Here is a 25,913-nt window from a genome sequence, read left to right as displayed (position 1 = left end):
ATACCCTAAGATTCAAGCATGAGAAAATCACTTATGAAAACCTTTATGTTAGTTGTTAACTACCCCACAGCATGCAATACTGCTTAAAAATACCCATACTGATGCCAAATGATCTAGCATTGGTACTAAGCATAGCATAAACTTACTCCATTGACATGGTGTGCCTCCATCACTTTCAGTTGTGCAGGACAGACCTCTGGGTTAAACATGATAATAATGCTTTGGCATCCACTGTAACTCTTTAAGTGTTAGCTTGGATTTATTCACTTGGTATCACATTGTGCCAGAAAGAGGTACATTTTATTACAGTCAGAGTAGGTAGATTCAGTAGATGCAAATATCTTAAAGCTTTGAAAATAACAATGGGTAGTCATGTGAAAGGATCTTATACTGAGGTATAAAGCTTTTTGTACCAGAAGGCCATCACTTCTTCAGTGGTTCTGTTACTATCAGAAGGATTATTAGTGATTTATATGAAATTGTTTAGATGCTGGTCCAGTATTCAAATGTACCTATCTACGATGTATGTAGATGTATTCCAACAATATCAGTAAGGTTAAAAACATCAGAATGAACTGCTGAGTTGACAGGAGGCACTCCAGAAAGCAGATTAAGGAATAAATAAACTGCACTGATGAAATAAGCATGGAGAAACACACCAGCCACACATACTTTGTATGACTTCTGGTATTCAGGGCTAGTAATTGATTCTTTTGCTTGTTAAAGATTTAACTAAATAAACATTTTCTAAAATATTGTCTTATGCATCTTGATTATTACTGTAAATGCAATATTGTACCACCATCTCACTCAAAACTTGCAACCTTACATCAATTCATTTTAAATAACATTACAAGTTTGTATATGCTGTTATAAAGGAATTAAAGAGAGATTTCAATTCAACACTAGTAACCTTCGGAAAAAAAGAAAAGCATCATAGTATTTTAAATCTAGAAATAGTCTTACCTCTTTGCTTTCTTCCAGGTCCGACTCACTGCTGAACTCCTCTGTATTTAAATTTTCAAAATCTGATTCCCCGACAGCAATTGGCACTGTCACAGTGAGGCTTGGGTTGTTTATGAATGACATGTAATCACTTTCATCAACAACATATTTTTCCACGCTGCTGCCTATGCCACTGGTAGTTCCATTCCCTTCTTTAAGATAGGCCAGGTTTTTACCTATGTCTACTATTGTATGGTTGGAAATACAGCTGTCTTTTTTATTGTTTAGGTCTTCAAGAGGTTTGATTTCATCTAAAACTTTCTGTTTTCTAACAAAGGCTTTTTGGATGAATTCACGCACTTTTCTCTTCACATAATCTATGCCTTTCTGAATCCTCGCCACAGCAATCTGGAGATTGTTCATTTCGTTATCATCATCTGTAGCAGCAAGGTTGTCTGAACTAAATGAGCTCAGCAGCAAGGCCAAAAAGAGGTTGAGTACCTAAAAGACAGTAAGGTAAAATATATTAGATCTCTTATTTTTAAGTCATAAAAGCAAATCCATTATGAGTTGTGCAGTATGACATAAATTTTATTTCACAGATAGTACTTTATTTCAACCCACTGTTCTGCTATTCTTTCCAGTCCATAATCCTTGTCCCCCACATTTTATTATGTGGCCAAAAACATTTTAAGCTGGTTTAACTTCACTAATATAAGTGAAAATTAGAGCTGTTCTCTGACTTTCTCCTTCACACTGGTAGTGTAGATCTGCTCCTCAAAAAGAAGAATGACACAAGGAGGTAAGATACAACATAATATAGTAATTTATGCAAGCTACATCCACCGTAGTGTTCATGGGCCAGGACAATGCAGGCGGACACCAGTCTTTTACTGTTCAACAGACCATAGTTTCAGTGTCTCTAATTCAGAATACAATAAACCTATATTTGGCAAGAATGTATGAGTCTATTTTGGTCTTGAGCAAGAAAACTTGCTATGTGATAAAGGGTCCACAGGTGAGATACACCTCAATTTCAGGAAACTATTTCAGAATTACTTGCATGACATTTTACAAACATACAAGAGAAATTTGGATTGCATGCAATTATGACAGACCATGCAAAACCGATTAAAAATCAGTTAACCTAAATTATATTTGTCAATTCTTCTTGTTCAAACTTGAAGAATATTTTAGAAGGTATATCACAGGAGTCTCACATTAGTCTGGTAAGAGTTGATATTTATGCCTGCGGATAAGGATATTTATACAATTTTTGGATTACAGCAAAGAGAGAAGGGGATGCTAGCACTCAACAAGTAAGAACAACAATTAAGTATAACCGTGGTAAATCAGGTAAAATAATTGAAAATTAATGTGACATTTAATTCTGAAGTACTAGCAGTACAGGAAGTTATTGTTTAGAAAAAATGAAAAGTGTATATATACAGAAGGTGTGAAAACTTGCAAGGTGGAAGCACTATAGAAAAGGGCATAAAGGCTGCAACAGGAAAGCAATGCTGGTACAGAAATTTCATGTCATTTGGGGATGTACTACAAGGAATGCTGGGTGTAAGAAGTGGAAATATAATTATTCCACATTATTAGTACTTAGGTCTCTATTCAAAATGTTGTTCAGGAGGAATTCAGAGATCAGTAGCAAAAGGGATAAATAGTTTACAAATCATCATCTATGAGAAAAAATTGAAGAGCTAGGCTTGGTTTGTTTCAGAAAGAAAAGACTGAAAGTGGAAACAGTAAGCTTTTAATATTATAAATGTTGTCATGAAGACTAACAGTTTCCACTATTGTGACCAGTGAGTTTAATTGGCTGTAAAAGGTAATTTAAGTTAGATGTTTTTTTAAAAGGCATTTTTAACTCTAAGCATAATTCAACACTGATCTTGCTAAAAAGGTTATCAACTTACTGAGATTTAAAAGAAAACGCAGACAAATATTTTTCATAAATGATCAAGGTGTATTTGAACCTGGTTTAGAGAAAAGGCAAATGAACTACATGATCTCCTGAAGCCCTCCTACGGTCTTCTTCTCTGATTTCTAAATCATAAAAAATAGGAAGTACGTTCTAAGAGTTCTAAAAAATCCCCACTGATTACATACCACTAGGTTTCCAATCACCATGACCATCATGAAGACTGTAAGGCACATGGTTTGGCCAGCAACCTCCATGCAGTCCCACATCGTTTCTATCCATTCTCCACACAGCACTCGGAATACAATCAGGAAAGAGTGGAAGAAGTCATGCATGTGCCAGCGTGGAAGTTCACAGTCACTGGAGATCTTGCAGACACATTCCTTGTAGCTTTTCCCAAAGAGCTGCATCCCAACCACGGCGAAAATGAACACAATGATGGCCAGCACCAGGGTCAGATTGCCCAGAGCCCCCACTGAGTTGCCAATGATCTTAATCAGCATATTTAGAGTTGGCCAAGATTTTGCCAATTTGAAAACTCGAAGCTGCAAAACAGAAGAATGGTATACAGTTATTCATGCTGCTAATTGTAATGAACTTACTGCTATACATTTCATATTTCAGTTACCCTGTGTCTAAAGCACCTTTAGAAATTTTAGTTACAAAATTTCTGTTTCAAATTCTTTGTACAAGACAACACATCAGGTCTTAAGTCCTGAATTAAATGATAACAAATCAAAAATACTGTCTTCTATGCTTATTTCAATTACATTGCAATTATCACAGTTATCACTCCAATTCAGACTTTGCCTCTTTTGGTGATCTTAGATATTTACAAAAAAGTTGTACTTGTTAGACAAGGTGGACAAGACAGTCTTTCTCCTTTAGTTAACTCTAAGAGAATATTACTAAAATAAATGAGCACATATGAAATGTGATCAGTGGAATAGGATCATAAGTTTATAGACACTTCCAGATCACTTTCATATTAAGTGGCAGTGAGATGGAAGAAACGGTTTTCCTAGAAAGAGAAACAAGCTGGAGTTGTTAATGTCAGACATACAAGTTACTCGCAAATATCTTTAACAATATATTTTCTGTCATTTAAAATAAATGTACTGTGTCTTAAAAAATTTGTCCTACAACATAGAGGAGAAAAAGAAGGAAAGTATATTAAAGTACAACTTAAACCAGACAAAAATGAAATTATGGGAAAGTTTCAGCAAGTGTTCAGACAAGAGGAGAATACTAAAATGAATTTAAAACTAAATATTATGTCACAAGATGAGATACAAATAAAATACATACATGCAAATTTAAAACCAGAATTCTGCTACTGCAAGAGAAGTCAATCCAGACAGATAATATCAGACTTTTGGCAAAGTGGAGTATAATGTTACACACAGAACAAGAAAACATGTATTTAAACCCCCTCCTTTTTTAAAGGGGATTTATTTAACTTTTATTGAAAGTTAAATATTTTTTTTTGCTTTATTTAAGGCAAAAGTTTAGCTTGATGACTAGGAACTCTAGCTTCATGTCTCTTACTGTGTAGGTCTTTTCAGAAGAGGATTTGGCCATCTACTTGCATGCTAACCTAGTCTGCAGCAAGATCAAGGTTTTTAAAGCTCCTGTTAATGAAAGAGAATATCTAATAATAGACAGAAATATTGCAGTGACTTCTGAACAGAAAAGCTGTTAGACAGCAGACAGACCTTGCAGAGGATGGCAAGAAGGGTGGCAGTGATGAAAGACTCCTAAACAAAGAAAAATCTTAACACTACTCTCTTTTAAAACTAACCATGCAAGCCAATTGGTAATGGAAGTCTATAAGCTAAAACTGTCAATAAACTTTTACTAACTAACCCATTATTTACTAATTGATTTACTAATCTTCAGGCATAAGTAGTGAGGGCCTGTGGCTCTTGCATTTTTCATTTCCTCATCTAGGGAGAAGACTCTAAGAGATACTTCTATTAAAAAAAGTTAACCCTTAAAGCACACTTACTGCAGGAATAGAATTGATGACAATTCTAGAAATTCAAGACAATGTCTTGAAGGAGAAATAGATGTTACTAAGATGATATGTAAAACAAACTTGACATAATAGATACATGCCATCTAGTGGGTATGCAAGCCTTTTGTAAATTCTGAAAAGATCTGTCTTAGCCAAATATATAAGGTACTAATGAAAAATACATGAAGTATAGATGCACAAATACAAAAAAAACCATAGAAATATATTTTATTTAGTATACTTACCAATCGGAATGATCGAAGGACAGATAATCCTTCCACATTTGCAAGGCCAAGTTCCATTAAACTAAGACTCACAATAAAACCATCAAAAATATTCCAGCCCTCTTGGAAATAATAATAAGGATCCATGGCAATTATCTTGAGAAACATTTCTGCTGTGAAAATTCCAGTAAACACCTGCAAAGAAAATACAGTTTCTTACTCCAATTTAATGAGACAATATTTAAAAAGTAAAACTACTGGTATCAACTTTTGGTAAGTTATATTTTCAGCAAGCAATTCATGATAAATCTGAATAGTTTCTTTATATGGCCATACACTGGGGTTAGGAATAAAATTCAAGATTTGAAGCTCACATATGCATCACAATGGTTGGTTTCCAGAAAAAAAGAGGTACATGGGAAAATGAGGGTTTTATCTAGCCTAACATGCATGTGTGCCAATACAGAGAATATCTTAAGATTTCAATGCCCTGTAGATGTCATGTTTGCATGTAGGCCATCTTTTCGCTTCTAGTGATAAAGATAAGTTTATGATAGGGACAATTATTTCATTAAGAAAAAAAATTACACTGAAAGTTGAGAACTGTTCTTCTTCAGATAACCTGTGGAAGGCACTGTCATTCCATTTCTCCAGTTCCTGCAGAGTTGCAGTAAATCTGCCATGCTTACTGGGTCTTTCTCCCCTACAATTCCCTGAACACCCAGAACCTCAGGAGGTGCTAGTGAGGAGCAGAATAACTGTGGGAAAGGAACTAACATTTCTCATGACTTGTAACTATCCATCCAAGAAGAAAACAAAAATTTCTTTAACCAGCTTCAATGACAGAAGCTGAAGTTTTTAAGAGTCAGTAAATCTTACTATCTTTTGTTCTGTAAAGCAAGAGTTGCGAAATCCAAAAATGTCAACAGCTTAAATGTAAATTAAATTCAACCATCCCAAGCCTACAAATATCTGGTCAACATTTTCTTCTGTGCATAGGTCACAGAAGAATTAAATAAAAATGCATTTCACATACATGGCACATGATGAAAGACTTACAAGGTTTCCTACTGAAAGCACACCGCTAAACTGTTCTGTCATTGGATAGTGCTCCATGGCCATGAACAGGGTGTTTAGGACGATGCAGATAGTAATGGCCAGATCAACAAATGGATCCATCACAATCAAATTTACAATATGTTTGACTTTCAGCCAGGGAGTACAGCAGTCCCAAATCAAGCAAGTGTTAGCAAATTTATACCAGCACGGTGGGCATTTCTGTCTGGATTCTTCCAGTTCTAGAGAGAAAAATGAAAATAACATTTTAAACATGTTTCTCTATTCCAGCATCACCTGGGTATTTCCTTGAAGCTTAAATGCTGTTTTCCAAGGTTCTGTTGATCAATTGTGTTGATATTTTGAAACTAAGACTGCAATCAGTCAAAAGAAACTACAACTTCTTTTGTAATTTGTAAAAAATGGAAAAAAGTATACTAAAGATTCAATAGATAAAAGAACTATTCACAAGCTACATAAGATGCAAAAGAGAAATTTGTCTCAGAAATCTGTCATACAGGCTGGGTGACGAGGGGATTGAGAGCAGCCTAGTGGAGACAGACTTGGGGGTATTGGTGGATGAAAAATTAAACATGATCCAACAATGTTGGTCTTAGTTCAGAAAGCCAATCTCTTCATAGGCAGCACCAAAAGAAGTGTGATCAGCATAAGAAAGATGTGGACCTCTTACAGCTAGTTCAAAGGAGGCCACAAAGATGATCAGGGGCTGGAGCAACTCTCCTATGAGAACAGGCTGACAGAGCTGGGGTTGTTTATCCTAGAGAAGAGAAGGCTCCAAGGGGACCTTTTCGTGCAGCCTTCCAATACTTAAAGAAGGCCTGCAGGCGAGATGGCCTGGTACTCTTTATCATGGAGTGGAGTGATAGGATGAGGGTTAAGAGCTTTGAACAGAAAGAGGGTAGATTTAGATTAGATATTAGGAAAAAATTCTTTACTGTGATAGTGAGGCACTGGTACAGGTTGCCCAGAGAAGTTGTGGATGCCCTCTCCCTGGAAGTGTCCAAGGCCAGGTTGGATGGGACTTTGAGCAACTTGGTCCAGTAAAAGGTATTCCTGCCATGGCAGGGGTTTGGAACCAGGTGATCTTTAATGTCTCTTCCAACAAATTTTTTTAAAGTTTCCTCATGAAAGATAAACATTTAGAGCAAACCTGAAGTCAGATAACTATTTAAACGGCATTATGGTCCACATTGTCCACAACTGCTCATTATTACCTTCCAATCTGTTATTTTGAACACAGAAATTCAAGCCTCAAAGTAATGTTTTGTCCTTTCTTACAAATAGTTGTTTAATTCTCTGATTCAGGTTCATTGCATTTAGTCTTACAGAAAGAAGAATGTGATCCTTCCTTTGTGAAACAGTATGTCTATTGAATTGGCAGAAGGGGATCGTTCTACTGCAAGAAGCATAGCCATTTCAGTAACCTAAAAAGAGCTTTTACCCCAAAACATAACTTTACTAGAAAGACTACATTGAACAATTGTTTTCACTTGCATTTAAATTAGAAGCTTGCTGTTTCTACCTCAAACCTATCAGTATACTGCAAGCTTGACTGCTTTTCCAAATTTAGCAATTCCATATTAAAAAACAAACAAAAAACCTACCTCTATATAGAAATCTCTTCTTGTCTGTACCCTCTAGGCTGACATAGCTGCCTCAAAACGCCACTACTACTTAAAGTTGCACACATTTAATAGCACTTTAAGGCACTGTCATACAAAAAGATACGTGTTACATACCTTCCATTGTGTTTGTAAGCATGCTGGCTATACTCATTGCCCTTTGCCTTGCACTAGGATCTGTTAGGTAGTCCATAGGAACATGATAAGAACTAGATCGTCTCTTTCTTAAGTCAGTTTCTGTAGTAGTGCCCTGAAAATAAAACACCGATAAAATAGCTAATTGATGGTTCATTTCATAAGAATAGCACTTAAATTATTGTAGAAGCATACTGGTTTAAAATACTGCTGTCACACACCATGCTCCATTCATGCTGTGGCTTTGCAATACACTAATGTATGCCTAATTTTGTATAGAACAAATAGTCAAATACTGCAGTAGGATTGCTCTTGTGCCTGAAGAATATGTTTGTAAGTATTTTGCTGAAACAGGGCTGGACATTAAAACAGATTTTAGACTATTAAACAGTTTCTAAACTATAAAATTTTTCACAATGCTTGTCAATGAGCTCTGCCATAAATATCATTCTAATTAGGCAGTGAAGTCTTTTTCTAAATATGAAAATGCACAGCCCACACAGCTAGCAGTAAAAGAACAAAGAGTAACTACGTTTTAAGATAACTCTTAATTTAGAACAAATTATTGATTTCCTAGCACATTTTTTCAAATGAAATAGAAGAAAAAATATTTAGTAATGTTGACAGAAAAAAAAACCCACAGAAAAATTAATTACGTTACAGGAACACTATCACAACCCATGTAAGTTGTAGTATCAGGGTTACATCAAAAGTTTCATGTATGGTCAGTGGGAAGTTAATGCTCATTTAATATATTCCATTTTAAGTAAATATAATTAATTTAAACATATATATTAAAGATATAATTCTATATATAATTGACATATTATATAATATTATATACAATAAATGTATTGTATATGAAATATAATAAATATTATTAAGTAAATATAATTAATTTTTTTCCATTTGGATATCCTTTCAAGTACAGAACCTTCCAGTTAAGTCTAAGAATAATGAATCAATGGGTGTAAGACTACACAGACTAAGTTTACCATGCAATTCTGCTAATTCCCAGAAAATTAGCATGTATTTTCACATATTTAGTCAATGAGTGGTTGACAATTTCAGTTTTTCCTTTAGCTTATAACTGGAATATATGAAAGGAGCATTCACAGCTTGGCCAGAAAGGTAATCATTGCTAAAGTGACTAAATTTTGTAGAAACAGTTGCTGATCCTACAGTGAGAGAACATCATGCCTGAGCTATTGCAGACTTCCTTACATTGCTAGCAGAGGCTGCTTTATCAATCATCACCTCTGGCAGGAGCTGTCCAGTAGGCGAGGTCAGAGCTGGTGGCCCACCAACTAAAGACACTACTCCGTTGCAATCCACAGTGCTGTGCATTTTCCCATTTGCTGGAAGTGCAGGTATTGTTCTGGATGACCTACTGGCCTGACTAATGTTACTGTTGCGCCGTTCACCGTGTCTATGAGGAACAAAGAGAGAATCTCTTCTGCTCTCATTGTCTTCAAAAGTGCTGTGCTCATCATCAGCAAAGTCATTTTCTGATCCTACATCCTTTGCTCGACCTCTGAAGCTGAAAAGACTTGTTCTGCTGTTGCGCCTTGGGGAGAACAGGGAGCCGCGAATGCTCAGCAAAGACTGTAGGCAAATAAAAACAATTATTATCAGACGAAAATTCTTTAAAATACCACATTTTCATATAGAGAAAAACCCCATAATGTCTTAAAGGGTAAGGTAATCTACAAAGAAATGAACTGGTACAGTCCCCCCCAATACACTCCCTTTTGGGTAGTAAACAAAGAGCACATAAGTGACAGACAAAGACTAGTTATTTTACTACTTTGGATATATGAAATCAACTGGTTTAATTAGAGTAAAAGAAACTGCTTTACAGAATTGTTTCCTCTGCTATTCTGCCTGTGTTATTACTAACTGTTCATAAACTGAGTAAGTGTATCTAGACACTGTTTACTCCAGGTTGGCATTAGTCTGACAGGCTGAGTAAATAAAATTTTAGGCAAATTGCCTGTGACTCAGTCTGTACACAGAGGTAGCTCCCAAATACTGCCTAGTTTAAAAAACATACATCTCTTTTTAGATACTAGGTAAGTAGGCCATAAAAAGGGTTTGATTTTTTTTTTAAAGTCTCAGCTATCCTGAATATGCAAAGATACGCTTGTAATTTTGTATTAACAGCTTCGCTAATCTTCATCAGTTTACTCATGTGAGTAAATGTTCTGCTATGCGAGGATCTTATCAGGGTCAGAATAAAAATAATGCTCTAATCTTACAAATAATTCTACATGTTCTTAATTTTAATTCATATCAGTAATTGCCTTGCTTGATTGATTAGCATTAGCACCTGATTTCACCCAAGACCTCTATGAACAGCAGAGGTGATACATAACAAAGCAGTCAAAGCAGTGTCTTTGTTTCTCTTCTGCAACTTATCTTTGTGGATCTGAGCCCCACTGTTCTGGGTACTGCAAAATGCAGAACAAAAAGGCACTCTGTAAAGAATTTATCATCTAAGTGTAACACAACAGATGAATACAAAAAGAGAGGGAATACAAGGAGGCAAATTGATGAGTATGATAAACAGTCATCTTAGCTCACCTGAAGTCATTTCCCTGTCAAGCTTTCTGTAGGCAGCATGGTAAAAGAGAGTTTTAAAGAGGGATTTGAGGAAAGCAATGAAGTGTTCTGTGAAAACTCATGGGAGCGTCTTCCAAGCATGAGGGGGCAGCATACCAAAAAGAGCTCAAAGAAACTAGTTTGAAAATTTAACAGGAGGTTATGGATGCTGGCATGGGTCAGTCAAAGCTGGGATTTCACTTGTTTACTGTAAGTAGACAAGGTGGGTTGGGAGGAACTTTAGGTACAGTATGTTTAATGGTATTAAAAAATTTCTTTAGGTAAATATGTTTACTAGCAGATTTGATAAAAGCAATGGGATAGGTTAGTGCGCTTTGCAACAACATTCTTGATGAATACAGTGGTAATTGGGAAATGGAAAGAGGCCCAAGTTAGACATGATTCACAGTTGTGGGTCCAGAATAGAGTTAAAAAAAAAAAAAAAAGAAAAAGAGAGAGAGAAAAAGGAACTAGCCAAAGGCCTTGTGGAAATCCCTTTGAAACGGTCAAAGGGGTAAAAGGATCTTCTAAAGCACAGCTAAACCAGGAGAATTGAGAGGACAAAAAATCATGAATGTTAGGAAGAATAAGCTTTCAAGAGGAAGAAAATGGTCATTTACATTGAAAGAAAATGAAATGTCAAGGAAAAAGTCAAAGATGAGGTACAAAACTGAGTTTTCTCTAGGAAAAAACTGGTGAGTGGAACTTCCATAATAGTGGTTAGAATCCAGAATGAAAAGGAACTAACTTTGGAAAACCAGAGGGGAAGGGATTTCTAGACTGTCATAGTCAAACAGCTGTAAATGAACCTGGGAGATGAAAAGGTTAGAAGAGCAAGTTGTATGAGGAATGCTTCATTTCTCACAAGAGGGATGAATTGAGCTGCAGTTGAATAAGGCTGCTGTTTGAATGAAGACACAGGCAAGAATATGCACCTAAGGGATCAGAAGATGGGTCTTCAACAGGAAGTTGAAGTCAATTGATACAGGTGTGAAAATTTGTATAAGAAACAGAATGAATCATGAACTAAATTCAGCAATGAAGTCTTACAGAGATTAGTTAGACAGTTAACAACACAAAATGGTGGCAGACCAAGGAGGTGAGATGGGGGAAGGATGCAATACTATTGAAAAAGGAAGTACAACAGGAGTGGAAGGAGTGGCAGAAATAGAAAGTCGGAAACATTATATTCCCACCGTGGTCTGATCTAAGAAGGACAGTCCTTAATAAGAAAACACTGGATGAAGAGGTCTGAGCTTCTTTGAGAATGGAAGCTGGAGAAAATGATACATGAAGAGAATATGAATGCTCATGATCTATTAAGGGATGAAACAGGCTTTCCAGAGGCAGTAATAGACAGGAATGAGTTTAGTAATAATGACTAAAAAGAGGGAGAAAGCAAATCACAAAGATCAGGGAGAATTGAGAAGGTGGGGATAAAAGGAAGAAGCATACTGAGGTACAAAAAGAGCCAGAAAAAAGAGAGAATGTATGTGAGATCTGGACTTGAAGTGCTGAGGGGAGAGTGAGAGGTGGGCAAACAAAGAGGAGCTTTGAAAACTGTAGAAGGGATAACATAAAACTATCAAAGGAAATAAATGTCTGGATGGGAGATGCAGATGGCACTCTGAATCACTGGTGTTTCAAGGGAACACATGCAAGGACACATTGCCACACATATTTCTACCTTCTTTAAGATAACACAATTAATGGTCTCACATCAATTAATTTTTCAAATTTCACATGAACATTTATGTCATTTCTGATGAGCTTTTTGCATCCCAAATTTTAGTACTTTTCTCATTTGAAACATTACATTTCTTTTTATGTGTGCAGTATATTTTGAAGCCACTGATCATGCTGAACACATTCAACTTCATGGGGAGATAGGTCTATTTGCATTAAGAAACTTGAAATACAGCTCATGTTAATTACACACAAATTTTGAATTTTCACATATAAATTTAGAATAAACCCAAAATCTCTCAAATTTTTACATTTTCATATCTGGCTGCAAGTTTTAACTTGGTCATACTTTGATTTAAGATGCTAATGAATCTGTGGTATCTTGCAAGAATTAACCAAACTACTTTACAGGCTTTTGTTTATATGATGAGTAGACAACAAAGCTGTTTAGGAGGTAATAATACTATGGTACCTGGTGTGGGGAAGAGAATCTCTTTTCGTATGTCAGTCTATTTCCCTCAATGGAAAATCGGAAACCTTTCTTTTTGATGCTGTCCTCCGATCCAGATTTGTGAAATTCTTCCCCATCCTTCTCCTCGCCTTCAGATTGTTCTTTTTGCTTTTTTTTCTTTCTTCTATTCCTTCTCTCTTTAGCACTCTTTGAGCTCAGTTTTGAAGCCTCAGAAGAACTTTCGGAGAATCCACCTATTCCACCTACTCCACTATAATCTCTTGAGTCAGCTGCTGCAGCTGCTGCTGCGGCCTATACGTACAAGCATATATGCAATTTACAACATTTATACAAAAACACACACCACTCACTATTTTACATTTATTGCCATTCTTAAAAAAAGTTATTTTTTTGAAATAAAAGCAATGCTTCGACTTCGCTGAACCCAGTATATCATAAGAAAATTAATTTGTGAAATACCACAAGGACCATAATTTTGCCACTGCTCCACAAACCAGGAGTTAGAGCAACCCAATGAAAACTATGCTGTCAGATAAACAAGTGAATAAGCACCTGTTTTAGATTGGAGCAACATGTTGCAATGAATTTTTCATCTGAAATACCTTGTAGAAGTAAGGATTCAAGGCTTAAGCAACTGGTAAGATCCCTGTTAACAGGAAGCAACACTTTCTTACAACATTTTGATGGATTTTGAATACTCTCTAGTCTATTAAAGATCTGGTGTGGCATTGATATCTCAGTTTTGCAGATCATAATCAGAGAATTGTGTTAAACTACAGACTATTAGATACCTGTTGCTGTTTGGTTTTCAAAATATGTGGAGCATTTTATTAACATTTCTTTACAAGCTGTGGTAAAAAAACCCAACCAGACCAAAAAATCTCAAGAGAGAGCAACTAACCAATGAAACAAAAACCCCTGACTGCTGACTTCAGTCATGTCGTTATATGGAAGACATAGTTCGACTTCTATGTCGGTGGCCACATGCTAGACATTATCAATTATTAGATTTGACAGCCTTCGAAAAATGAAAAGGAATTTCAAAGCAGTATATAATCATTACATCTGTACCACAGAAGTGTTTTCTTCAGTTTCTCCACTTTCTCCAGTTTTCTTTAAAACTGGAACACTATGGCCTTCTGCTGGGAGAGATGGGGAGGGAGTAGGAAAAGCCAAATATTGCTGAAGCAAAATATTTCTCCTATAGCACCTACAATAGTTTTGATTCTGTTACTTATATAAACAGAATTACTGTTTGGGGTTTTCTCCCCACATCCCCATCGCCATTTCAGACAATCACAGAATGGCTGAGGTTAGAAGGAAAGCCCTGGAGGCCATCGTGTCCAACTCTCCAGTACACACAGGGTCACCTGAAGCAGGTTGCCCAAGGACCATATCCAGACGGCTCTTGACTGTGCTCAGTTAAAAAGTTGATATTCACTTCCAGTTTGAAAATCCAGTGTTTTAGCTTGTTGGTTATCATTTTTGTCACAAATTAACAGGTTCACTCGAGCCAACAGAAACAGTGCAATGGAAAACATTAAAGATTGTTTGCAATAAGAAGAAAGATTGTTTGCAATGAGACAGAATAGTACATTGTTAGGAGTAGGAGAGTAAAAGTATTCTCACATTTGGACATAAAGCATCCAATCACAGTCATGAATGAAAGAAGAAATTTTACTTTATAGGGATACCTGAGCTTCTTCCTGTTGCTTTTTCAGTTGTTCCAGCATTTGCTGAAATTCTGCTTCTTTCTGTTCTGCTTCTTCCATGGTTGCTTGATTCTGTTCTTCGTAGGCCATGGCAACCACAGCCAGGATCAAGTTGATTAGGTAGAAAGAACCCAGGAAAATGACCAAAACAAAAAATATCATGTATGTTTTCCCAGCAGCACGCAGTGTCTGGAGAAAAAGAGATAATACACATTTTTAGCAGACTTTGAATGCTGTTACATAATATGATAGCCTCTGTGTTATAATCTATAAATACATTATAAGACTGCTTTGTGTTAGCACAAGATTATTTAGTTACTTCTTCCATACAGAAATAATAATATATCCTGAATATATATGCAAAAATCTAACTTTTATGTCTACTATTGTCAAGGGAAATCAGATTCTGAATACTTCAGAACTTATACCAACAACAATCTATATATCTACATTATAGCCTTTAAATTTAACAGTAGTGGGGCCAATCAGCCCCATCTTACCTTCTTGTCTCATCAGTCCCAAACTAGACTGTCACAAAGACAGTGTACTATATAAAATGTCACAGTGAACAAAATTACTGTCCTTCACACTAAGGATATGTGTAATTCAGGGACAAAATGTAACCTTTTCAAACAGAACATATTTTTACTAGACTGCAAATAAATTTCACTAGCATTTATTTACAGCATGTTTGGGTAAGAAACTTTAACAACTTAAGTTCATTTACACATCTGGGAAAACAAACAATAATGTTTAACCACCTTCATAAAAGCTATTCCTTATTATGTATTTAAGTAGCACATGGTAACTTAAATCATTAATAAGGGCCTTACTGTTTAAAACAATAGCTTACATACATGAAATTAAAGATGATTTCTGGTCCAAAGGCCTTAGGGACATGTGAATGACAATAACTATGCAAGTACTATGTAGTAATGGTATTGGTGATGGTGCTGTTTATTTTAATAAGTCCTCACCAGCTGGTAAAGATTCTCCCAAAAGTCCTGAGTCATCAATCGAAACAGTGACAAGAATGCCCAACTGAATGTATCAAAACTTGTGTAGCCATAGTTGGGGTTTCTACCAGCTTTCACACATATATATCCTTCTGGACATTGACTACAAAAGAAGAGGAAATGCTATTTTTAACAACTACTCTATATTACCATATGCTGTAGTAAAACAAAATTTTTCAGGAGTACCAGTTGCTAACAAAACTATGAACAAGTAAAATTTTATTCTACATACCTAAGATAAAAATATATATCTCGTTTTTCAATTTTTAATTCCATTTCCTAATGATATTTCAATGCTTTAATAATATAATTAGTATTATTCTATCTACCTTTCCCCATAATTTGTCATAATAACACATCTCCACCAGGACAAGAGAAGAACATCAAGTAGCATGGCTGACAATAAACAGTTGCCAGCAAGCTGGCGGCAACATTTATGCACGTAGCATTCATGTGGTTACCTTTAGAAAAGTAGCCTAAGATGCAGATGGAAGTGCCTGTGTAAACTCAAATCACATAGATGGCTGTATTTAGATATAGCTTCAAATGCAAACCATTGGTAATTTGTAACTCTACAGTACAGTTGATATTAAAGTTGACCACACCTGAGCTATTCTAAGCAGCTAATTCTTTTTCCTTTATGCATAATGAAAAATGATGATCATTTTCTTACCCTGCATCTGAGCTATTGCCACACAGCAGTGCATCACTTTGTCCTTCCAAGAAGTAGAAATGACCTGATTAAAAAAAAAAAAAAATCAAAAAGGTGATGAGAAAGGTAACATTTATGCCCAATGGAAATTGAGCAATTATATAGACTTTTACACTTGAAAGAAATTAGCAGAGCTAACAAACTTTTTAACTGCAACATACAATGGTTAGGAATGATAAAAGCATGGAAAATACTGTCTTGACAGGAAAGTGGTTTTCTATAGAGTCCTAAAGTTGGCCTTTCTTTAGAAAATGGAAAGGTAGTTGCACAGTTAATTCTCAGAAACCTAACCAAATTATTAAGATACAATGGCTGGAATACCAAATTGTGTATGTCAGCAAATAGAAAAACAGCAGGAAAACAAGGCAAAGGATAAGGGCAAATCTCTGCCCTTGTTTGTGCATTTCGATATAGAATACTTAGTATTATTAATTTATAATTTTTCATTACATATTATTTTATCCAAGTATTCCTTGAAAAAAATACTGAAATTTTGCAGCATGAAAACAGAACACAACATGCTCAAGAAATTGCTAGCTGGATCTTAATTTGAGCAGCTGGGGGAGAAATGAAGCTTTTATTGTACATTACACAAAATTACTACACAAAATTCTATAGCAGAGGAATGGACTTCAAGAACCTATACGTATTTTTCAACTGGCTAACTACTAAAATGAGGCAAAACATAATCTAAAGAGGTGAAACTCTTAAAAGCCCCCGACACATTCTTTTATTTTCTTTGTTCTGCTTTGCAGCAGAAAAGGAAAGACAATTTGCCTTCGATTTCCAGTTTGGGATTCTTATGGTAAAATGGGAATCTCTAGTGGAGATTTTTGGGTCAGGTGGCATATTAAGCTAAAGTTGCCAGAATTAGGTATGTTCTGGCTGTTCCCAGGAAGCAGATGGTTCTGTGAGATTCACTGCCAGCTGGCACAGACTATCTTAGCTGGCATGAACTAACTGAGGACTAATGCTAAGCAGACAAGCAGGGAATTGCAACCAGTTCCTATTGACTGCTTCTACTCTGTCACCACCTGTATACGACAGAGGCAGCATAAAATCTGCTTGTTTTAAAAAGAGAGAGAGATTATGTGTATAATTTATACATCAGCAATCTAGTCTCAGATATCAGATAAGAAATCAGAGGATTTTCAGACATTCTGGTGATCACACAGTCAGACCCTGTGAGAGATCTAACCTCTACCTAAACAGTTCAAGAAGTTTAAAGATGCAAATAGGCTTCAAGCAGGACTTTCAAAATCGCCTGTCGGCCTAATTCATATTCTTATGTGGCACAGCTTCTCCTCTGGAGAGCAGAGAATCCAGTTAAACCATCCAGTCAGCTCAACTCTCAGCCAACTATTTTTGAAAACACTTAAATAAGATTTTAAAAAAAAAAGATAATGATAAAGTAATAAAAATAGTCAACATGGGTTTGTAAAAAATATGCCATATATAAAACTATTCCTGTCTCCTGCCAATTTAATAACAGGACAACAGTCATGTGTACAAGCCCTACATGACACTTCCATATGCAAATAAAGGAGATATTTTCTGGCTGGAAATACCACAAAATACTTGAAAAAAATTCTCAGAGAGGAGTCACCAGTGACCCAGTGTCAATTCATAAGGATACCTCTCTGAAGATCCTCCAGGGATCTGTGCTAGACACAGTTTTCATAACAAGTTCCATTACCAACTCAAGACATGAAACAACAGAAAAAAATGCATCAAGTATTCTGAAGACATCAAGCTAGGAGAGATAACTGAAATTTAGAATGACCTTCACAAACAGACAAGCTGGTCCAAAAGCAAATGGATTTATTCCAATAGAGACAAGTGCAAAATCCTACACTTGACAAGGCAAAATCAAATATGTAAATGTAAAACAGACAGGATGTGGCCACAGCCACCACAGTAGAAAAAGATGCAGTGACTGTCACAGCTGACTGTGAATCAACAATACAGTGCTGACATAAAACTGAGGTAATTTTGAAATGTGTTAGTAGGAATGTTGCATATATGGCACATGAGGTAAAGATACAAATTAGAAGTAATTGTTAGAGGAGTAAGTACCCAATTTAAACATCTCATAAAACCCCCCAACCAACCAAATCCCATAACAAAAAAAGGCAATGGAAGAACAAGAAAAAAAATTCCCAGACTAACTGGAAAGAGTCCAAAATAGAAAAAAGGAAGTGAAAATAGGTATAAAAAAATGCAAAACAGCAAATAGCATGGCTTGGCTTAGAAAAGACCAGAAATAAAGAAGATAAGAGTTTTTAAAGATCATAAAGACTAATACAAATTAGTCTATGATTATCTTATTTCTAATTCTACAGGAGAAGCAGTAATATATTCAATCTGAAATTAGGAAAATGTAGGTCAGATATTTAGAAAAAAAAATTCTATTTGTGTAATATAGTACCAGAAACAACTAAAGGGGAATGGAATGGATCTGGTCTTCAGATGGTTTTATGAATAGTTTATCATTCAATATTTCTCCATGACACAAGCATGCTGAGATGATAAGTATATTAAAAGATTATAAGGCAATGAGACTTGGATCCAAAGGTATTTAGTTCTTAAACTGAGGTTTTCTAACTTTCAGTGATATAGTCATCAGTTACAACATTTATACAGACTTTATAAAAAACCCGAGATTATGCCTAATTATGAAGTTAAAACACTAAAATACACTAAAATAAATAGAAGAGGTTGAACAGATAAATAGGAGAAACTGATACTATCATGATGAAAGACAGAATAGCAATCTACTATAGATATGTTCACAGTTGTTCTACCTGAATTTTAAAACTATTTTTGTTAACACGGTGGTGACATTAACTACCTAAAACAGTAGAATGCTGTATTACGAGATACAAAGGAGACGAACACGCTCATTTCCCGATTTTCCAAAGAAAGGAAACAAATTAAAAGACAGAAATATGGACTCTAATTCTTATTTTGCAAGGATGAGAAGCATGGGATAAATCTCCAGTATTGTCATAAAGGCATGTCTGTGCTGTGCAAGAGAGCGTGATGCAGAGACACTCACCAAGTTGTAAAGAAACAACATAGTTGCGTTGACGTGCTATGACAGAACTCATGGGCTAACTGACGTTCAAATGTGGGTTTATGATATTGGGCATTAACTTGCACTAATCCAGCTATTACATTTCAGATCCTATATTAGGGCTGTCACTCTACTTCAGGAGGCTTGAAGCTAGCATGGAAATTTCTGGTTTAAGCTGAGATATGATTTTACTTTAAAAGTTATATTCGGTAAAAGGTAAAAACATATTTTGGCATCCAGTATGGTATTATGAGTATGTTAAATTATATTATGACTGTTCTTTTATTTACTAGAGAAATTGAGTTCTCTCATGTCTGTTGGCCAGGCTACACACTTTTAAAGGCAAGAGAAAGATACTAATGTTCTTGTATTTGTTTAAATAAATTCCAGAAAACCAATGCAGCAGATTATATAATTAACTCTTACTTTCATCTTCGATGTACTCATCCCAGTTAAATGTTGTCATTGTTGTATTAATAAATGTACCATTTTCACCTATAGAGCTATTAAAGATGGAAATAACAGTTGTTTCAAAAGTAGAATTGTCTGGAGGCCACTGCAGGCATTTATTCCTCAAGTTGCCCATGAACAGCTGCAGCCCTATCAGTGCAAATACACTCAGACAAAACACTGTCAGGATCATCACATCTGAGAGCTTCTTCACAGACTGAATTAGGGCTCCCACAATAGTCTTCAAGCCTGTAAAGAGAAAATATTTTTATTATGATGTTAAATAGATACTAAACACACAAAAAAAAATTCACTTCATTTTTTTCCTGATAAAGATTTCATGCAAAAAGCCTAGTAAACTACTCAAATATTTGTGATACAATAACCGTAATGAAAAGCCTTATTACTTGTGAAGATGAGTGAAAAGATGTAAGTTTATGCTTATTTTATAGTGTACAGAAATAAAAAGTAGGTAATTCCAAACACATTGTTTATGCCAAAACAAGTGCTTCTGTTATCCATGCTATATCTCAACCCTACATAGAATAGCACTGTTCATTTTTTGCTGATGCTTCTTGCCCAAACCTTTCTTATATGAACCTTTTATAATGTATTCTACATTAGTAAACCCATTATAAAGACATTATAAGTGCATGTTTAAATGACGTTGTAATAATCTTCTTACAATATAAGAGGGGTGATGGTTTGGAGAAGAAAGACATCTTTAAAACAATACCCCATGCATGGCCCATGCTATCTTTTAGAGTTTAATTTTTCATACGTGAGTTAAAACTGAATTAAGTTGCCATATCAAGTGCTTTCAATAAATGATAAAATTTGCATCACTATGAAAGCTTAAAATTAACTTATATTTAAAACATGTAAAGGAAAGCTTGATGTCATAAGATGCAAATCACAATAGGTTGTTTACTGCAAATATCCCATGCAAGAATTTGTTAAACTCAAAGGCTGATTTTTTTAAAAAAAGAAAATACAACTAATACAAGCATGAATCAATTTAAATAAAATTACATGTCTTGATTCCTGCTTTTTGTTTAGTTGACAATGTGTAGCAAACAAGGCTTATGCTTTAAAAATGTGAATACAGCCTTTGTACAACAAAAGTCAGCCTCGGTGTTTAACCTCGCTCTCACCTGGAATGACTGATATTGTTTTCAAAGCTCGGAGAACTCTGAATGTTCTCAACGCTGAGACATTGCCCAGGTCCACAAACTCTGTCACATATCTGTAATAGGGGAGTTCACACACAAACACAATGACAGCACACAAATAACAGTTGGAGATACGAGGGGCCTAACACCTTACACCAACTTCTTCTTACCTGGAATTACAGAAATAGTTTTCAAAGCTCTCAATACTCTGAAAGTTCGAAGAGCTGAAACATTGCCTAGGTTTACAAACTCTGTTACATACCTGTAGGATTAAATCACAGTTATTCAGAATTGAGGCAGATTTTATCCTATTTGCTCGGGTTTTTGATCAAGACCTCTTGATCGTTCACTGTATTTTGCCTTTGTTATAAATATACTTCTGCCCATAAAATTAAATAAAGTTTTATCAAAATAAACCACATTGACATGATGTTTGAAACCTAATTTGGTCAGCTATTAGCACGAAGTCAAGAGGATTCCTTTTAATTCTGGTATGCAGAAAGGAGACAGGATATGAACAGCTCAGGCTGATGGCATTCCCAATCCTAACGGGCTGGCACACCATGCTGGCCTCTGCAGCACATGCTTGGTTAGAAATACTAAAATGTGTAAAAGAGGTAGAAGAAACATATTGAAACCACAGGAAGTCCAGGCTCCAAATGTTCTGGCTGACAAGATATGAGGCAATTTTTAGTCACTAATCTCATGCTATCAGAGAGAATATTTATTAAAAAAAAAAAGTAGAAGACTTACGCAAATGTTATGACAGTAAAATCTAGCCAATTCCATGGGTCTCGAAGAAATGTAAAATCTTCTAAACAGAAGCCCCTTGCAAGAATTTTAATAAGTGATTCAAAGGTATAAATTCCAGTGAAAGTGTATCTGAAGAAAATATGCAAGACAGAGATTACAGGTACACACATTATCTTCACAGTTTATGCTTTCTAGTTACTTTATTTTCATTTTCTTCTCTTTAAGAGGCATAAGAATTTAATGGCAGTTATAATCAACTTTTTCTTAAGCATAATTTATACCATAAAGAAGGAGAAATGAAATTAGGATTAAAAACCTAAATAACAACCCATATCTTAAATTCAAATTCTGTAATCTATACCAATAAGAGAGATGCAAAATTCCCAGTTACTTCACTGCTGCATGTTTATGTCCAGTATGAACTCATGTCATAACAAAACACACAGATGGAATATGTTAGGATTTCAGTAGTTGCTTGCAGACTAAAAGTTTCTTTCTTCAATGCTATTTTTATGGTGAAATGTTGCTTAGTACCATGAGCTCACAAGTGCCAACCCTCATCAGCCCTCATTCATTATAGAGCAGGTATATCCACTACTTCACTTTCAGCAAGACACAGTACTGGAATGAAACAAGTAATTTCAGATGCAAAATCATGTGCAAGAACAACCAAAAATATTTATGAATGCCAATAAAATTCAGCTACTCATTTTGACTAAAAAAATGTAGTTGAAATGTAAATTAAAAAAATATTTAATTCCAGCATTTTGTGTCATTTCAATCTTCTGTATCCAAATGACGTCATCTTGAAATTTAATTTAATTTATATCTTTAATGAAAAAGAATTCAAATTAAACTGCTTAACAAGCTTACTCTAACTGAGCCAACCTGAAAACCGTTTTCCAATGTGAATGTTTTCAGTTCAATCACTAAAAAATGTCTCCTGCACAACTTTACTTAACAGATGAGGACAAGTTGTAAATCTTAATGGCACAACACAAAACCGAGAAGAAATATCCACGCAATCACTCTTTATCATAAATATTTACTACATGCTAGACATACATATAGGTTCGCACTGAACTCAAAATGAGAATGCCTTTGTTGACTTTAATAGCCCTATGATTTCACTTTTGATTACTGGAGATTAAACAGGTATGTATCATCCCAAGCACTAAGGAATGAAAAAGCATCAGAAGCATAAAATGCTATTGCAAAAATGAAGCACCATGAAGAGCAGTGTTTCACACCATGGTCTACAGCCTTGGAAGTGTCATTGTCCATCGGCACCATGTAGCTGACACCAAAACGGACCACTTATGCAACAAGCTGACATCATGCTAACCATTTCAATACTTTCATTAATAGTTTATTTTGCATACATGCTTTCCATTGTTAGATTGGCTTTGGCAAAAGAAAGCTGCAGTACAGTGAATACAGCCATCCGTAAGATGATCCCTTTATCTGTTAATGGTTATTGCAATTGAGATGAAAGAGTGCCTTTTTTGCATTCTTCCACAGATGCAAGATAGAATGCAGTAAAAAACATTTATAATTCACTTCTTCTGTATGATCATAAGACTAGCTTTTCTTCTTACATCCCCTAATACTGTAAACAGAAGCTGGACATTAAACAACTTGTCATGAGACAATTACATGTATTTAACACCACAGTGAAGAAACCAGCATCAGAATAGCTGTTGAAAGGATATGCCAACAAGGTACCTGCTGCCAGGGGATGCCATTCTAATATAAAATAATTTACAGCAGTTTATTTCTGATTACTATTATTCAGAGAAAATCCATTTAACTTACTCTACATTCTTTGTCCAGTCTGGAGGGTTACTCATGGTCATAAATACGCAGTTGGTCAAAATAGTGCACATGATAAGCATGCTGAATAATGTAGGTTAAGAGTTAAGGAATATAAGTCAGAAAAAAATCTTATAAAAAGAGTATCAAATAACACACTGCTTTGGTAGATTTTCACTTTCAGGAGCAATTTAACCCTACCCAGCCCTTTTAACAGCCAGGGAAAGGCCTTGAATATGTTAAATCTTTCACAGTCACCACTTTATAGCTAAAAAGAGAACAATCATCTATGAAAAATCAGAAAATCTGAAAGATACTAGAAGGAAAGACCCATCTCTTAATTTTAGGAGATCTTGTTTTTTCTTTTTGAATAAAAACGTGAAAATTTGAAGTAGTAGCTTCCAATTTCTTGGAGTAATACAAAAATCATTACTTTTAGATGATCTAGACAAATCTGATGTGCTTCATGCATACAAAAGAATGAAAAATACATTTTCTTCATTGTTTCACCATAAAATTTGGCACATATAAAAATTTTTGCTTATCATTATGATACATATATTAAAGCTAGCTGCAACATAATAGGAGACAACATAGGGAAATCTTAGGGAGAGAAGTATTTTATTATTTATATATTTATTTATTTATTATTATTTATTGCTGTTTGAGTTCTATATGACTTTTGTAATATAAATGCAGTTGGAAGGGAAGGCACACGATATTTCCCCCCTCGGGAAAAAAAGAAATCTAAAAAGAATTCCTGAATAGGTCCAAGTCATAAATAATTTATTTTAAGAGAACTGCTCTAGATCTACAACCTGTCACTCTCAGAATTGCTGACATTCTTCTAAGATATGAAAACACAACCACCAAAATGAAAACCACATAGGTGAATCACAAAATGTCCACATGATGGCACCATCACCTGAAACTAGAGACAGGACAAAGCTCGGTTTTGAGAAGAGCTTTAGCTGGAGGTTCATGTAGTGCTCCTAAACAGAAATCCCAATATAATGGGGTGAGAAGTACAGTGAGGTTCCCCTCATGAAGTTTTCTTTGCATGTCTACATTAATTAAAAAAACCTTCAAACGACAATAAATACCTCTGCCTTCTGAACTGTGGCATTAAATTCAACAATTCCTTGGTTTTCTGCTCAGTAAATGTATTTTAAATCCCTTAGTCAGAAACTACCTTCTTGTTCTGTAACTCATATATGAACGCAAGAGAAAGGAATATTTAAAACATAAAAAACCCATGTTATGAGTTTTCCCAGCCTGTATTTTACATAGGCTTTCAAAATCCTTTTTGATGAAATGTCCTCTCAGTTGCAAGTCCTCACCATTCTTTCATCAGCGGAGAAATAACTATACCTTCCCACAAGTTTGAACAACGTTTTCTAACATTCTGACTTTAGTGACTAACTCTTCACCATCATCTCAACCCTACAGTCTTCTATTATTCCACATAACTGAATAAAGCTCTAGAATATGGTAAGGAGTGTTATATAATTGAAAAATAATTAGTTGTAGTGCACCTATAGCAAGAAAATTCAAAACAGGCTATGTAGTATTATGATTGATTCTGGAGCCATTTGTAGGCTAGCCATTGATAACAACATCTAACACAAAACAACTGTTGTAATTATCAGACTTCCACTATAACAAGACTGGAAGAAATCCTTTCAAGATTTATTCTACATGATCTTAGGATCCCTATATGCAATGCTACACACAGAACTACTTTCAGTGTGCTTACGTTAGGTATTTGTAAAAATAAGTGTGTAAACATTTGTATTTGCTCCTTAAGTAAGCAGACTTGCTGAAGTCAATGCCCTCATTTCTCTTACGAGCATTTGGGATCAGACCAGTGGGATGCCTACTATAGGTAGCTATCATAACATTGAAAAAGACAAAATAATATGTAAGTAATTATAATAATTTAGCTTTTCAAATCTCTACCTGCAATGTGGAAATCTCATGACCTACTTGAAGACTGAAATTAAAACATCAACAGGATTATGTGTATAATGCAGTAATGATCAAGAAATAAAATAGATAGGTGAGATACATATAGGACCGAGAATGTATAATAAAACAAGAAACCTAAGCTGGTTTATGAATCTATCTTTCTGCAATTGTTATCAGAATAAGAAAATGAAAAGGAATAATGAAACCATATTTTAACTAAATATTCATGCAAGCACAGACCTGGGATCAAAGATATGATTTTAACACACAGCGAAGAACTGTAAGTATTTTGAGCAATATATCTGCAGTTTATGAAAAATGTGGAGGAGGGGAAAAGATGAAAAAAAGATATGGTGATTACAGGAAAAATAAGAGGGAAGGAAAAAAATATGTGGGGGAAGGAAGAGGACAGAGAAAGAAATTGTAAAGGACAATGACTGGTTGTCTGGCTTCTGGTATTACTATATTAGGATCCAGCAATGAACACAAATGTAAAAAGAGAATAAGAAAAAGAACAGAAGACAGAAATA

At 35.1% G+C, this 25,913-nt stretch overlaps 1 protein-coding gene across 7 annotated transcripts in view; it reads right to left on the bottom strand.

Moving 5' to 3' along the window:
* Positions 1-25,913, bottom strand: part of SCN2A (sodium voltage-gated channel alpha subunit 2) — a 76,786-nt gene that overhangs the window by 26,447 nt on the left and 24,426 nt on the right. For 3 of the 7 annotated variants that reach the window (XM_027733529.2, XM_027733530.2, XM_027733531.2), the window contains exons 4-17: positions 23,419-23,508; positions 21,604-21,732; positions 20,833-20,924; positions 19,655-19,927; positions 16,114-16,177; positions 15,402-15,543; positions 14,407-14,613; positions 12,713-13,003; positions 9,178-9,558; positions 7,936-8,068; positions 6,179-6,417; positions 5,141-5,314; positions 3,067-3,423; positions 967-1,446 (exon numbers count right to left, since the gene is read on the bottom strand). In XM_027733529.2, coding sequence (XP_027589330.1) covers positions 967-1,446; positions 3,067-3,423; positions 5,141-5,314; positions 6,179-6,417; positions 7,936-8,068; positions 9,178-9,558; positions 12,713-13,003; positions 14,407-14,613; positions 15,402-15,543; positions 16,114-16,177; positions 19,655-19,927; positions 20,833-20,924; positions 21,604-21,732; positions 23,419-23,508 — 3,052 coding nt within the window. Of the gene's footprint in view, positions 1-966; positions 1,447-3,066; positions 3,424-5,140; positions 5,315-6,178; positions 6,418-7,935; positions 8,069-9,177; positions 9,559-12,712; positions 13,004-14,406; positions 14,614-15,401; positions 15,544-16,113; positions 16,178-19,654; positions 19,928-20,832; positions 20,925-21,020; positions 21,113-21,603; positions 21,733-23,418; positions 23,509-25,913 lie in introns of those variants that run through there. The other 4 variants (XM_027733532.2, XM_027733534.2, XM_027733533.2 and 1 more) reach the window with 4 other exon arrangements.

Source organism: Pipra filicauda, unplaced genomic scaffold (genome assembly GCF_003945595.2).
Source record: "Pipra filicauda isolate LSUMZ 115617 unplaced genomic scaffold, ASM394559v2 scaffold253_size2546935_pilon, whole genome shotgun sequence".
Taxonomy (NCBI): Eukaryota; Metazoa; Chordata; class Aves; order Passeriformes; family Pipridae; genus Pipra; species Pipra filicauda.
Note: the sequence above shows the minus strand (reverse complement) of the source record. Positions and strands in the feature narration are given on the sequence as shown.